General features: G+C 45.9%; 2 protein-coding genes and 1 long non-coding RNA gene across 7 annotated transcripts; 2 read left to right on the top strand and 1 right to left on the bottom strand.

The window, feature by feature from the left end:
* Window positions 1-580: 580 nt before the first annotated feature.
* On the top strand, window positions 581-6,396 carry LOC114460555 (CXXC-type zinc finger protein 5). 5 transcript variants are annotated; one of them, XR_003673670.1, is made up of 5 exons: window positions 1,143-1,270; window positions 1,704-1,867; window positions 1,986-2,996; window positions 5,638-5,779; window positions 5,928-6,396. XR_003673670.1 is itself a non-coding variant. In XM_028442451.1 (4 exons), the coding sequence occupies exons 2-4, from the start codon at window positions 1,751-1,753 to the stop codon at window positions 5,683-5,685; spliced, it is 1,176 nt and encodes a 391-aa protein (XP_028298252.1). In that variant the 5' UTR covers window positions 581-988; window positions 1,704-1,750; the 3' UTR covers window positions 5,686-6,396. The 5 variants fall into 5 exon arrangements, 4 of the variants coding, with proteins under 4 accessions (XP_028298252.1, XP_028298251.1, XP_028298254.1 ...); XM_028442451.1 differs by lacking the exon at window positions 1,143-1,270 and adding an exon at window positions 581-988 and having other exon boundaries at window positions 5,638-6,396; XM_028442450.1 differs by having other exon boundaries at window positions 5,638-6,396.
* A 3,117-nt stretch (window positions 6,397-9,513) lies between these two features.
* LOC114460541 (E3 ubiquitin-protein ligase Topors-like) lies at window positions 9,514-13,007 on the bottom strand. Its single transcript, XM_028442418.1, has 4 exons — window positions 12,805-13,007; window positions 10,527-12,475; window positions 10,334-10,423; window positions 9,514-10,260 (listed from the first exon to the last, which is right to left on the bottom strand). The coding sequence occupies exons 2-4, from the start codon at window positions 12,470-12,472 to the stop codon at window positions 9,795-9,797; spliced, it is 2,502 nt and encodes an 833-aa protein (XP_028298219.1). The 5' UTR covers window positions 12,473-12,475; window positions 12,805-13,007; the 3' UTR covers window positions 9,514-9,794.
* A 246-nt stretch (window positions 13,008-13,253) lies between these two features.
* LOC114460585 (uncharacterized) lies at window positions 13,254-14,420 on the top strand. The gene is made up of 2 exons (XR_003673682.1): window positions 13,254-13,384; window positions 14,196-14,420. It is a non-coding gene; the product is annotated as an uncharacterized LOC114460585 (long non-coding RNA).
* The last annotated feature ends 259 nt before the right edge of the window (window positions 14,421-14,679 follow it).

Genomic DNA, 14,679 nt, shown 5'->3' with positions numbered 1-14,679 from the left:
ATTGCTAATACTACTAATATTGCTAATATTACTAATGCTGCTAATGTTGCTCATATTACTAATGCTGCTATTGTTGCTAATGCTGCTAATGTTGCTAATATAACTAATGCTGCTACTGCTGCTAATGTTGCTAATATTACTAATGCTGTTAATGTTGGTAATGCTTTTTGTAGCACAGTCTTCACATCTTGTATGAAACGAGGCGAGTGTTATTGTTTGTTTATCTGTCAGCTCATTGGACGAACAGCTCTGACTGTGAGCCAGTCACACTTTCTCTCCTCACATCGCTCTGCTATTGCCCCCCCTCCCCCCTAGCCCCCCAACCCCTCTCCCTCCCATCTCTACATCCAGCCAATCAGCTGCAGCGTCTCACGCCTGCTGCCCCCCCAACACTTCGCACCACGACGCCAATCAGATGTTCACACCGCACGCTGCTGCAGGCGCCTTCACACACACACACACACATACACACACACACACACGCACACACACACACACACACACACACACACACACACACACACACACACACACACACACACACACACACACACACACACACACACACACACACACACACTCACACACACACTCGTCTCCCTCCGCTGAGCTCGATAGACGCCTGTATCCGTTCATAACCTCCGCCATTATTCATCCCCCCTCCTCTTTCCGCCCCTGCAGAGCCTCTGTCGGCTAATTTACCACCCCCCCCACCCCCCACCCCCCACAGAGCGCCTCCCCCCGCCTCCCTCCTATCCTCAACGCTCGCTCGTGCCAAGCCCAGGTGATTATCCACCCGCCCCCCCCATCATCCGTTACCCCCCCATCTCCAGCAGACCGACACTTCCCTCCCGGTGCTCTTCTCTCCCCCCTCCTCTCCTCTCTCGGTTCCCGCCATGATCCGTGGCGGGTTAATTCCCAGACGGTCTCCTTCCTCCTCCTCCTCCTCCTCCTCCTCCTCCTCCTCCTCCTCCTCCCTACGGGCCCGGTAAGTAGGACCGCCGTCCATCTCCTGGGTTCCTCCTCCCAGTCAGACCGCATGCTGCGACCGTCGTGTTTATCGCTCGTTATCAGTTCCCATTTTACTCCCCCCCCCCCATCCTCCTCTGTGCCTCAGGAGGAGGAAGAGCTGGCAGGGGGGGGGGGGCAGGGGGAAGGAAGGGGGGGGGGCGTTAATGTGTCGCGTGGGAGAGCCGTTCTCCCCTCGCGCCCGGCCGGTGGCAACCGTGACCTTCTGTCGAGGCTCGCGCCGCCCGGCTGACCAGACAGGGTAATTAGTTACGCCTCAGGGAGGGGGGAGGAGGAGGGGGAGGGACACACTCTCACACACACACGCGCACTCACGCGCACTCACACACACACACACTCACACTCACACACACACTCAGCTTTCCAGCTGAGGCGCTCGTTCACACACATCTGCTCCACATCTGCCAACGTTTAACTGTCCACGTGTGCGTGTGTGCACGTGTACGTGTGTGTGCACGTGTGCGTGTAAGTGCACGAGCCCAGAGAGGGTCAAAGGTCATCTGATGGACAGAACCTGATTGGTTGAGAGTTCAGAGATGAGCTCCTGGTTAGTGATGGAGTGTTACTTCCTGTCATTAAACGAAGGACTGACAGCGGTCTGTTGCTTCACACGCACACACACGCGCACACACGCACACATCACACGTCTGATCTTGGTCTGTCTGTGTCCACAGAGTACCGTCTCTTTCTCCTTCAGGAAGCGGCGCCCACGCGTGAGGTTATGTCGGGCATGACGAGTGGCGTGTGCGTGGAGAGCGACCTGTCGTCCATGCTCCAGAGAAGCTCCGCCCCCTCACACCACCACCCCGCCCACCACGGCTACGGCGGACAAGGCCAGGTGAGTGTGGAGCGCGTGCCGTATCGTGGCACCCCCTGTGGACACGTTTTTAGTCCAAACGATGCTTGTGTCTGATTGGCTGACAGACTTTGTGATGAGGGACTGTGATTGGCTGCAGGTCTCCGGCCTCGCCCCCGTCCTGGACTACTCAGAGATGGACCGCTACCGCTCGTCCATCGCCAACTTCTACAAGACCAACGTCAACATGAACGTCTCCAACTTCCCGCAGTCGGCAAAGCTGGCGGCGCGTCTGGCGGCCGCCCCAATCTTCCCTCCCACCGCCGCCAGGCTCGGAGCCATGGCGACAACGCCCTGGGGTTGCCATGACAACATGAACATGAGTCACCCGGCGGCCGTGTTTTGGGGCCGGCCAAAACCCGTGGGTGCGGCAACAGCCCCTCACCACCACCACCACCACCACCCGACGGCCACGGCCGGACACATGACACCCTCACACCCGCACAGTGCCAGTCTACAGGGCGGCCCTGTGGGTGGGGCCAGCGCTGAGGGCGTGGCCTCTGAGAAACACGGCGTGTCGCTTCCTATCGCGCAGGGATCGTCACACCATCACTCCATGGCGCCGACCAATGGGAACTTCCTGTCCGGGTACAGCAGCGGGACGGACTGCGGCGTCATCAACAAGCAGGGACACACGGACATGATGGGCCTATCAGAGGCCGGCAGCTGCAACAGCAGTGGGATGATGGGCGGCGGCTTCCTGGGCGGCCTGGGGCTACCGCCCGGGGTCATTGTCATGGCGATGGGGTCGGCAGGAGGTGGGATTTCGGACACTAGCAGCGCGTTTCAGATGACGAGCGGACAGCGAGCACTAACGGACTGCCAGCAGCACGCAGGCTCCTCCCCCTGCCCCTCCTCCTCCTCGCCATCGTTAGCCGGGGCGGCGAGCGCAGCGGTGGGCGGTGCTTCTCTCTCCTCGTCATCGTCGTCAGGGGCGGTGGCCAAAAGGAAGAGGAAGCGGTGCGGCGTGTGTGGGCCGTGTCGACGACTCATCAACTGTGGCGTGTGTTCGTCATGTCGGAACAGGAAGACGGGTCATCAGATCTGCAAGTTCAGGAAGTGTGAAGAACTGAAGAAGAAGCCTGGGGGAGGAGGAGGAGGAGGGGGGGAGGTAAAACACACACACACGGCCCAGCCAATCAGAGCATGCCTGAGGGCGGGCTTTGTTCCTGCTTGTATGTCTGCGTATCAGTCTGTTGTTTACTGTTAGCATGCTACGCTAACTGTCCTACAGCTCTTTGTTCCATCTCAGATTGTAGACACTGCCACTCAGTCAAGCAGGGGTTCTCAACCTTAGGTTCAGAACCTCATTTGTGGTTGAGAGGCCAGATGTTTTTAGGAAACTAAGAATATTTTCTGAACAATTTCATCCCATTTTTACTTATTTTTACCATTTTTCTACAACTTCACCATATTTTAACATATTTTCATCACTTTTTCTTTCCATATTTTTTCTCCTTTTAATGTATTTTTGCTACATTTCTCACATTTCTGACACTTCTACATCACATTCTAATGACTTTTCTACACATTTTTCCACTTTCCAGACATGTTCATCACTTATAAACCATTTCTACCACTTTTACACCTAATGTCACATATGTTGACCCATTATTGTCACTTTTAACCTCTTTTTTGCCAATTTACCATATTCACCATTTGTCATGTGCATTAACTGCCAGTTTAAACGAATTATTCTAATATTAATTGTCTGTTATTACTCTAATGTATAACATTTTAACCCAGGGGTTTAAACATGTTTCAGATCAAAGGCCAAACATGGAGCACTTTGATCTCAAATGGGTCACAGATTTTAGGCGGGAAAAGGAGCAATTTCCACATTATTCTGCCCAATTCTAAATAAATGTAAAGTAATGGAAGTTATAGACAAAATTTCCTAGAGAAAAGATTTTTTCAATAATCAGCGATTAAAAATGACTTCCATCATGTATATTTGGAAGGACTGAAATATCTACAACTGAATTTCTTGGTATTTTTACACAATCATTCATATTTTCTGTAATTTTGACCTTATCCTGTGGGACCGAATTTGATGGTCTAAAGTCCTGAATTTGGCCCCTGGATCTTGAGTTTGACACATATGCTTTGAACCCTTTTTAAAATCCCATTTCACCTCCATTTACACCTTTGTATGTCCACCTGTCAGTCAGCGTTTTTTCTTCTTCTGTGTTTTTCTTTAAACTCATAATTAAAATGTCAGTGTTGGTCCCCCCCCCCCCCCCCCCCCAGACATGAGATGACCAGAAATTATACAAACTATAGAAATAAATATATTCAGGAGCCACTAAATCAGTGTTTTTCAACCTTGTAGTCGGGACCCCATGTGGGGTCACCTGGAGTTTCTGCAAGAATGTGAATAGATTTTTGAATTTTTGTAAATATTATTATTTTTTCATATTAAAACAACACACAATCTTAAACAACTGTATTTCTATACTTTCACCTTGTGAAATTTGAATCTAGTTAAACTAAAATGCGGCAAAACTCAAAAAAACTTTTTATGTTGCTTTTGACCAGATTTAGAGCAATATTTGTGAAATTTTGGATATTTTTTCTAAATATTAAATCCAAATGTTAAATTTAAATGTACAAGTTTAATATAAATGCTAAATGTAAATGTTACATCTAAATCTAAATGTTAAAACTAAATCTAAATGTTAAATCTAAATATTAAATCTAAATGCTAAATGCTACATCTAAATCTAAATATTAAATCTAGATATTAAAACTAAATATAAATGTTAAATCTAAAAATTTAATCTAAATATTAAAACTAAAACTAAATGTTTAACCTAAATGTTTCTTTTAAATGTTAATGTTAAATCTAAATGCTAAAGGCAAATGTTACATCTAAATGCTAAATATAAATGTTAAATTTAAATCTTAATATTAAATCTAAATGCTAAAACTAAATCTAAATGTAAAATCTAAGTATTGAATCTAAATGTTACATTTAAATATAAAAGTTAAATATAAATGCTAAGTGTAAATATTACATCCAAATCTAAATGTCAAAACTAAATCTAAATGTTAAATCTAAATGCTAAATCTAAATGCTAAATGCTAAATGCTAAATGTAAATGTAAATGTAAATGTAAATGTTAAATGTAAATGTAAATGTAAATGTAAATGTAAATGTAAATGTAAATGTTAAATGTTAATGTAAATGCCAAATCTAAATCTAAATGTAAGTGTAAACAGTCAATTTGCATATTAGCTAAGTATTTAGCTTCACCCGTGAAAGTTAGATTCAAGATTTACATTTAACATTTAGATTCAACGTTGACATTATAGGAGAGAAAAAATATCACAAATATTACTGTTTTTTAAATACGTAAGATGACCCCAAAGACTCATTTTAAAACCCAGGGTGACGTGGTGTTCCAGGAGGTAGAACCAAGACTCTAGAACAACCTAAACCAGTTCCTCTGTCAACTTGTCTGTGTGGATTCTTTTAAAAAACATCTGAAAATCACACTTTTCAGAAAAGCTTTTAGTTAAATTGATTTGAATTTGTATTATTTTTTTATGATGTTCCTACTGTTGTTTTAAATCTTTTTGTGACGTTGTTTTACTCTCATTGTTGGCTGTGCAGCGCTGTGTGATTTTATCTGTGAAAAACGTTATAAAATAAAAAGTAATCATTATAATCGTTGTTTGTTGCTAAATGATGCTAAAAGTTGCCTCACACTGACTCAGCGTTTCTTCTTCTTCTGTGTTTTTCTGCGTAGCGTCCTCCCTCCGTTCCTCCGGCCGAGGCCTTTAGATGGTTCTTCTGAGGAACCAGATGAGGGTCCAGGTCCAGGCTGGGTTCTGGTTCTGGTTCTGGATGTTAAAGGTTCCAGCTGTGGATGAGAGGGTCAAAGGTCAAAGGTTACATTCATTTCCCTTCACATTAGACAGAATCCAGACTAAAGTCAGAGTTTACATGAACACAGGCATCAAAGGGCGGGGCTTAGTGAGGGGGAGGAGCCAGGGAGCAGGACTGAATGTGAATGTTCCCCTCCCCCTCCTCCTGTAGAACCAGGACCATTCAGAACCCCACCACGACTAAACCTCACTGTTAGCCCACCATGTGTCTACCTCCTCCTCCAGACCTCCAGACCTCCTGATGGATCCGGGTCATGTGGTCATGTGGTCATGTGTGGATGATGAGGGGAACGTTCTCAGGTCTGATCCAGTCCAGCAGACGGACTCACTCACTGTGTCGCATCTTTTTTCTATTTGTACAAAGTTTGTGGAGAAGTTGAGAAGGTTTGTGTTTGTGGGAACGAGGAGGACTTACAGGTTCTCACAGCCACCAGAACCAGAGAAGAACGTCCCAGATGTTCCAGATGCTCAATGGGACTGATGGAGGACCACGGGGAGGAAACCATCCTGGTCTGTGTGCAGATGTCTGACCCTCTGTGGGGGTCATGTGGGCGGGGCTTGTCTTCTCTGTCTCCTCCTCCTCGTGTGCTGAATATTAATATAATAAAGCATCTCAAAGAGGAGTGTGTGTGTGTCAGCGCGTTGCATCACACACACACACCGTCTTTCTTCTCACAGAGCGCGTTGTCCCTGGCGACAGTGCAGCGTGTTGCCTAGCAACAGCACTAACAATGGCAAGTCTTCTAGAAAGTGGGCGTGGCCTGCCTGGTAAGGATAGGAATGAGTGTGTGACGCAATCGGAGTGTTTTTGTCGCAGTGTGTGTGTGTGTGTGTGTGTGTGTGTAAACAAAGAGACGTCCATCATTGTGTCCATGCTAACAGTGTGTAGCCTGGGGGCGGAGCCACACGTCATATTAATGGATAATTAATTAAATCTAATCAAACCAAATAAACTAAACCAGGTTCAGACTGAAAGACATGACGTCACCGCCCCCTGTCGTCCAATGGTGGTAGTGAGCTCTGAAGTTCAAATAAATACCAATGATCAGTGTTTCTCAAATGGGGGTACGTGTACCCCTAGGGATACGTGGCAGCACTACATTGGGTACCAGAGAGAGAGATGAATAACGTGTCAGTGAAACTATAGAAATAAATCTATTCAGTAGTGTTTCTCAACCCTGGGGTTGGGACCCCATGTGGGGTCGTCTGAAATTTTTGCAAAAATTTAAATAGATATTTGAATTGTTTTAATTATTATTATTATTATTATTTTTTTTTTTTTTTTAATCAAAACAACACACAATCTTAAACAACTGTATTTCTATACTTTCACTTTGTGAAATATTCTGTAAACCTAGTTAAACTAAAATGCAGCAACATTAAAAAAACGTGTGTGAATAAAAATAATATAAAGTAACTTTTGATCAGAGCCGTATATATAGAGAGAGTAGAGACAACTCTGTTCACTCCATTGGTTCTGTTTTTAACAACAATGGCGTCTCATGGAGCCTCAATAGTTCCAGGAAGTGATCAGTTTATTATTGTAGCCAATGGAGTTAGAGCTGATTAGACAGTAAGACGTTATTATTATTATTATTATCAGCGTATCTAAACTCACTAACGTGTGCATTAAACCATGTTAGTGGATTATCTCTATATATTATAGATTATGGATATGTTAACATTACTAGACAAAGTTAACAACACTCAGCCTTAACCACAAGGTGGTTAAGGCTTGCATTTTATTAATGCAATGCAATGTTTTTAAATTCTTTTAAATGTGATTTATTTTGCTGTAGTAAAATAAATAAAATTAATAATAATATTAATTAATACCTGAAAAGGTGCCTGCAGAATAACGTGACTTTACTTCACACACACAACTCAGTTTTATGGTAAATGTTAAATGGACATGATTTATATAGAGCTTTATCACCACTGAAACAGTCTTTACACATCAGCTCATTCACCCAGTCACTCTCACATTCACACACCAGTGGGACAGGACTGACATGCAAGTGTCTTGCCCAAGGACACTTCAACACATAGTCAGGTACTGGGATCGAACCCCCAACCTCTCGATCAGAAGACGACCCACTACCACCTGAGCCACGGTCGCCCATATATCTACTTACATAAGCTACATATCTTATTTATTTTAATCATACAGAAGCTTTTCAATCGTGTTCTATGTGAAAAAGTGTAAATAAGGTGATTGAATATGATTACCTCACAGATGTTTTTAAAGTTTTAATATAGATTTATTTTAGATCTGTTACATTTTACCTCCTTTTTCACAGCGATAGGACATTTATTTAATGGATTAATCTTGGTACATTAGCGCATAGTAAAAATCTAATGTCTATTTTTATATATGTATAAACATAATAAATGTGATTTCAATGTTTTTTTTAATATCACCTTATCCAGATTTCTGCCTTTAGCAAAACAAAAAGTAGACAGTGAATTTATAAATATATGGGATTACTGAAATGGATGAAAATAAACTAGTATGAATTTTTAAACCCCCCCAAAAAAAAATAAAATAAATAAAAATAAATAAAAGTTGTATGGTTATAGTACGTCAATAAACACTGGGATGTGATTGCTCATAATAACATACATATTTAAGAAAGAAAATTTAAAGCAATACATCCTGTATATAATACATATTAACATGTTTTTAAACTCATTGTTTGCCTTAATTATGTCAAAAAAGCAGGTAAGCGGTTTACACTAATTATTAATACAAACTTACGTTAGGAAAAAAAACATTTTATGGAACTACATAAACATATAATGTATATACGCATACATATGACTGTGTAGTGTATACTGTAAATATTGTCAATCAATGCAGTTATTGATGACAAATTACCAATAATCCCAGTGATGTCACTAGAAATCAATAGATTTAAATGATCCACTAATAACTTCTGGAAACAAATTCATTCTTACATGAATCACGTGATGGTCAAATATTTTGGACTTCTGTTGTTACAACTATATATATATATACACAGTATATATATATACTGTATATATATACATACTGTATATATATATACATATATATACAACTCTGGTTTTGAGCAGATTTACAGCAATATTTGTGAATATTTTGATTTTTTTTTTCCTTGTACATAACAGGTCAATGTTAAATCTAAATGCTAATGTTACATCTAAATGTTAAATGTTACATCTAAATGTTAAATCTGAATGCTACGTGTAAATGTTACATCTAAATCTAAAGATTAAATCTAAATGTTAAATCAAAATGCTAAATGTTAAATCAAAATCTTAAATCTAAACAGTGAATTTGTATATTAGTTAAATATGAAATGTGAAATTTCAATTTAACATTTAAGATTTATACATTTAGATTCAACATTGACATTATACGATAAAAAATATCACAATTGCTGTAAATCTGATAACAAATAATGTGAAATACATGTACGTTTTTTAAACCTTGTTTGTTGCTAAATGATGCTAAACGTTGCTGTTTATTTTAGCGTGTACAACTTTACAATCGGCGCCTCAACCACTGAACTAAATACTGTTTATTTCCACTTATTTACAAAATGAGATTCTTTAAAATGTGTTTTATCACTCATTCATTAACATCTATATTTATAGTATTCTGAGCACAATGCAGTATTTGGACAAAGGGGGGACTTACGAGAACCCCTGCTTTAGAACCAACCCACTAAAAGAGAACTACAGCTGCAAATAGATCCTTGTTTCAAAAGTTTAAACTTTTATTTTTTCTACATCATGAAAATGTATTTTATTAACAGTGTTTGAATGTGACTTTTATTTTCTTTAATTATTGTTTTATTGAAAGTCACCTGATTGGCTTATTTAACCTCAAGTCCCGCCCCTTCAAGAAATCCGTATAAAATATGTGTTGAGAAACACACACACTCACAGGTCACATGACGTGTGTGTGTTTGGTCAAATAACTTCATGGATTAAAACTTTGATCCCAAAGTGCTGGAGCTGAGGGGGCGTGGCTTCAGGGCGTGCTGGGTGGGCGGGGCTCAGCGTTACTGATGTTTGAGGGAGGAGCAGCGGTGGTCATGTGATCAGCAGAGGAGCGTCTGACAAAAGATGGAGCGTCCCAGTGGGTGGGGTCAGCAACAGCAGGGGGCGTGGCCTCAGACCAACAGGAAGTGTGTTTGGTGGAGAGCCTGTCTGGCCCCTCCCCCACAGTTACCATCATGGGACTGGAAGCCGATTGGTAGTTATCGTTCTCTGCTCTGATTTGTCCATTGATTGATCCTGTAAGCTCCGCCCACTCTTCAGAACCGTCCAGGATCTCCATTGGAAGATCACACGCACCAGCAGACAAGGCCCCGCCCAGTCCAGCAGAATCCACCAATGGGAGCGGAGGGAGGTCTGAGAAGCCTGTGATTGGCTGTGGGGGGCTGAGGCTGTTGTCATGGTTACTGTCGCTGTCCAGCGTGATGACGATGGGAGAGCTGAGAGAAGAACAACAAAAATCAAACTCATAGCCCCTCCCCCTCACAACCCCCCCCCCAAAAAAAAACTCACCTGCTGCGCTCCTCCCTGCGCTGGCGTTTGCGGCGATGTTTGTGGGCGGAGCCTTCATAGATGATCTCCACACTGGGACTACGCTGCTCCCTGCCACACACGCACACACACACACACACACACACACACACACACACACAGAGTTATTGATCAGTTATTGATCACTGATCTACGTCACGCTGTGACCTCTGACCTCTGGGTTGCTTGGCTCCGCCTCTCTTTGCTTTCTATCTTCCGTCGCTCCTGGTCGTTGCTGTCCAGGTGGCGGCTCTTGTACTTCCTTTTTCCTCCGGGTTTCTCCACTCGGAGGGCGTCACCCCGGCCGTTGGTGGGCGGGGCTAAGATAGGCGACAGGGGCGGAGTCGCAGGAGAGAGGCGGAGGTAGGGGGAGGAAGAGGAGGAGAAGGAGGAGAAGTACGGGGAGCTTCCTCTACACAGGGCGTCGGTAAGGGTGGGCGGCGATTCAGACTCAGAGGAGGAGGAGGAGCCTAACGGCGAGAGGCTGAAGGCGCTCTTCCTCTGCCTCCTCCTTCTCTTCCTCCTGCTCTGCTGCCGTTCCTCCTCGGGGAGAGGCGTGCCCACTGACCAGGGGCGTTTATGTAAGCAGCGCCCGTCTGGCTGCCCCGTGAACGCCGCTGACGTGGAGGGGGGGATTGTGGGCGGGGCTTCTGCGGTGGGCGGCGGCTGCTCTTCCTCAGAGTCAGAGGAGAGCTGAACGAGCTCTGGCGTGCGCTCAGCGATGGGCTTCCTGTAGCCTACGATCAGACACTCCTCCTCCTCCGGGCGCCCCTCCTGATTGGTCGGCTGCAGAGGGGCAGGGCTGAGTGCGTGCGAACAGGAAGGCTCGGCGGTGGAATAGGAGGGGCCAGGCGTCTCATCATCCCACCCTGATAGGCTGAGGGAGCTCTGGATGACATCATTCGCCGACTCTTCATTCGCTCTAACCTCTGGCTCCGCCCCCCCGGCCCGTAGCTCCGCCTCCTCCTCCTCCTCCTCAGAGATGGAGATGACGGAGCTGCTGTCGGTCGAGCTGTGGACCCAGTCGGGCTCGGCGGGCGGCTCGTACACAGCCTGCAGGTCGTAGGTTTCCAGGCTGAGCGGCGAGCGGGCGAAGCTCACCAGCTCGTGTAGGAAGTGCTCAGTGCATGTCAACAGGAAGGGGCGGAGCTCGTCGGCCACAATGGGCGCGTCCAGGCCGTACAAGGCGATCCTCGCCAGGATTACGCGCTGCACCAAGATCACCAGTGAGTAGTGTGCTCCGTACAGCACTGTTAGCTCTCGCCTCAGCCAAGGGTGGAGCCTGTTGAAGAGGGCGGGACTTTGTCTGAAGCTCTCTGCTGATAAGTCGGGCTGCTGCAGTCCTGGCGAGTCCGTTGCCCCGGCGACCCCTCGGACCCGGATGCCACAACGGTAAAGCGCTCGCCTCAGAGCCACCGTCTCTCTGTCCCTGAGGCGCCGCACGGCTCCGCCCTCTCGCTGCAGACGCTGCCTTGCCGCCAAGCGTGCCATGATGCGCCGTGACGTGGGGTCGTTAGGGGTGACGGGCGCCCCAGGCAACCACAGGCCAGGGAAGCCATCGATCACGGCACTGCGCTTGGCGAGCTCGGTGACGATGCGGATGCGCTCCTCCAGATCCTCCTCGTACAGGGGCGGAGCCTCCAGGTACATCTGCCACATCCTGGCCCTCCAGCCGGCCTCGCTCCTCCGCCGCCGCACCGTCAGCCGGACCTGCTGCCGCCGCGTGATGGCCGCTACCATGGCAACGGTGGCGGCAATGCTGCTGGGCGTGGGCGCTGGGCGCGGTGTGTACTCCTTAAAGTCGTCCTCGGCGCGCACCGAATGCAGGATGGCGGCAAAGGGCTGCTTGCAGAGCGGGCACTCAGCCTTGTTGTTGGACCACTCCTGGATGCACGGGAAGCAGAAGCGGTGCAGACAGCAGTCCAGGTACGCCACGTTGTTGAAGCGGTCCAGGCAGATTGGACACTTTGAGTCCGGTGACGCGTCCTCCGCCACCATCACGGCCCGGGCCGCCATCGCCGAGGAGGAGGAAGGAGACGAGGCAGCGCCTCCTGGCGGGAGGTCGTCTGCTGCATTTCCACGGCGGCGCGAGCGCAGCGACATTCGTGTGGGCGGCGCCATCACCTGGATGGGAGGAAACAATAAGGTCACGTCACTATGACCGCCATGACTCAGCATTAGCTTCAGATATTAGCCTGTTAGCATTGGACATATGTCATGACGTAACATTAGAAAGAACCGAGCATCAGTGTTAAGATTAGCAACAGACAATAACAGTCTGTATATAACCAATCATTTAGCGTTAGCATTAGCATGTAGCACACATACGGCTACACAAACAAATAAAGAGGTGAACAAACTCACAGGTCAGCTAATAACCAGCTATGTAAACAAACAAACAGGTCAATAGTCATCAAACAGCGGTGTCTGTTAGCATCGTTAGCTCCACCGACCTGAAGCTCCGCTCTGTCCGCCTGAGGAAACTTCTCATCCAGCCGCTCTCTCTGCTGAGCACCGGTCCGTAGCTCCGTGGGTCAGTGGGTCAATGGGTCAGTGGGTCAATGGGTCAGTGTGTCTGTAGTTCGGTTCTGTCAGTTCTCTTCGTTCAAACAGGAGTCACAGCTGGACCGGGAGCGCGCAGTGCATGATGGGAAACACAAACCTATCGTTTTGTTACAAAGATCTTTGACAGTCGAGATGATTCACTCCGTCAGAAACAGGCCGAGCTGCTTTAAAACGATCTAAAGTGATCAAAAGTGACCCCCCCCCATGTGTGTCTCATATTTGTGCTTGTGTTGTATGTAGCTTTGTTTTTATTCATATTTATTTATTTGTTTGTCATGTTTAAACAGAGTGAGACGTCTCTATGTGAGCAGATCCCGTTGTCATAGTTACTGCCTCGCAGCTAGTTCCGGTTTACAGTCCGTGACTTTACCGGACCGGTTTGTGAAGCGGACGTGAAGGAGGACTGTGATCCACTCCGTTACCATGGAAGCCCTGTGCACGCGCACCGTGAACGGGATCCAAACCGCGGTAAATCCCATCACACACAGACTGGTTAGCGTTAGCGGCTAAGCTAACAGGCTAGCTGAGCTCATCCACAGACGGAAACATGAAGTTTGTTTCTCAGTGAGTTTTTAAGCTTTTGTTTTGCCTAATGTTTTATTCCGTTTGTGATTTTAATGTTTTACTCTTACATTTGGGGCAGTGGGCGTGTCTTGTAGCTGTTCCCACTAAACGCTCTTGAAGCCAAAATACAGAGTCTGCGCAGTAGGGTCCGGTGGGAGGAGCCCTGCTAACACGCCCCGCCCATTTAGCGTACTGCCCCGATGACTTTACGCAGCCCAGCTACGCCACGAACATACGTATCTTTATTTTGAGACCATAGATATATTTATTTTTGCTGTTACATAACTGTAGTCAATGAACCGCATCTATAAACAGATTTCTTTTATTACGATTTGGTTTAAAATACAATTTCAATCACAATAATGATATAACAATATCAAGAAACATAGCATCAGTTACTAGGTTCGCTCATGTTAAAAAATAAAATTAAAAAAGATAAATCATGCTGGATAAGTAACCTAGCTTGACAACATTTAGGCTAACCTTAGACTGCTTATGTGTTAGCTAGCTAGATAACGACTTTAACCAACCAATGACCACCACAGGTCGTTTTTAACAGCTCAAAAAGAGAAAACACAAAAGTTAAATGGCGTCTCAGCTTTCCTTCACGACGTAACTGCTATTCACAGAGAGAGCTACGCAATCATGGTCATATATGGTGTTGTGTTCCCCTACACACGTACAGACCGTGACACTAACCACTTCCTGTCTGTAGGTTCTGCTTTTCGTGGTCGTCCTATCATGGACTTACGTCATCTACGCCAGCAGGATCGCAGCTCATTGGCTGCTGGAGGAAAGGACCGCCCTCTTACAGCAGGACTGACAGCCAATCAGAGCAGGACTTTGAATTCAAACTTTTTTTTAGCTCAAAAACAGATTTCTAGAAGATGTTTCTGTGTGAATCCTTTCAAAATAAAGCATTGATATGAGTGTAAACATATCAAGCGCATCACTGATTGACCTTCAGTCTGACCCGTGCAGCAGCCATGTTGGTTCTGTAGCTCCACCCCCTTTCTCTGAGCTTCCTGTTTTTTTCACTTACTGACTCCGGATGTGTCTGAGCTGTGATTGGTCAGCAACAGGAAGTGGAGATTCTAGTGATTCACAGGTGGAAAAAGAGCACGCGACATAGGAGGAGGAGGAGTCATAAACATGTGTCAATGTGTCAGCGCCCCCGAAAAACACTGATCTATAGACAA

This window comes from Gouania willdenowi, unplaced genomic scaffold (assembly GCF_900634775.1).
Source record: "Gouania willdenowi unplaced genomic scaffold, fGouWil2.1 scaffold_51_arrow_ctg1, whole genome shotgun sequence".
Lineage (NCBI taxonomy): Eukaryota > Metazoa > Chordata > Actinopteri > Blenniiformes > Gobiesocidae > Gouania > Gouania willdenowi.
Note: the sequence above shows the minus strand (reverse complement) of the source record. Positions and strands in the feature narration are given on the sequence as shown.

Excerpts from the sequence above, each read along its gene's own strand:
- LOC114460555 (XM_028442451.1), top strand. The coding sequence starts at position 1,751 with ATGTCGGGCATGACGAGTGGCGTGTGCGTGGAGAGCGACCTGTCGTCC. Across the intron at positions 1,868-1,985 it reads GCTACGGCGGACAAGGCCAG|GTCTCCGGCCTCGCCCCCGT; the intron begins GTGAGTGTGGAG and ends GATTGGCTGCAG. Across the intron at positions 2,997-5,637 it reads GAGGAGGAGGAGGGGGGGAG|CGTCCTCCCTCCGTTCCTCC; the intron begins GTAAAACACACA and ends TTTTCTGCGTAG.
- LOC114460541 (XM_028442418.1), bottom strand. The coding sequence starts at position 12,472 with ATGGCGCCGCCCACACGAATGTCGCTGCGCTCGCGCCGCCGTGGAAAT. Across the intron at positions 10,424-10,526 it reads CGGAGCCAAGCAACCCAGAG|GGAGCAGCGTAGTCCCAGTG; the intron begins GTCAGAGGTCAC and ends CGTGTGTGGCAG. Across the intron at positions 10,261-10,333 it reads CGCAGGGAGGAGCGCAGCAG|CTCTCCCATCGTCATCACGC; the intron begins GTGAGTTTTTTT and ends TTCTTCTCTCAG.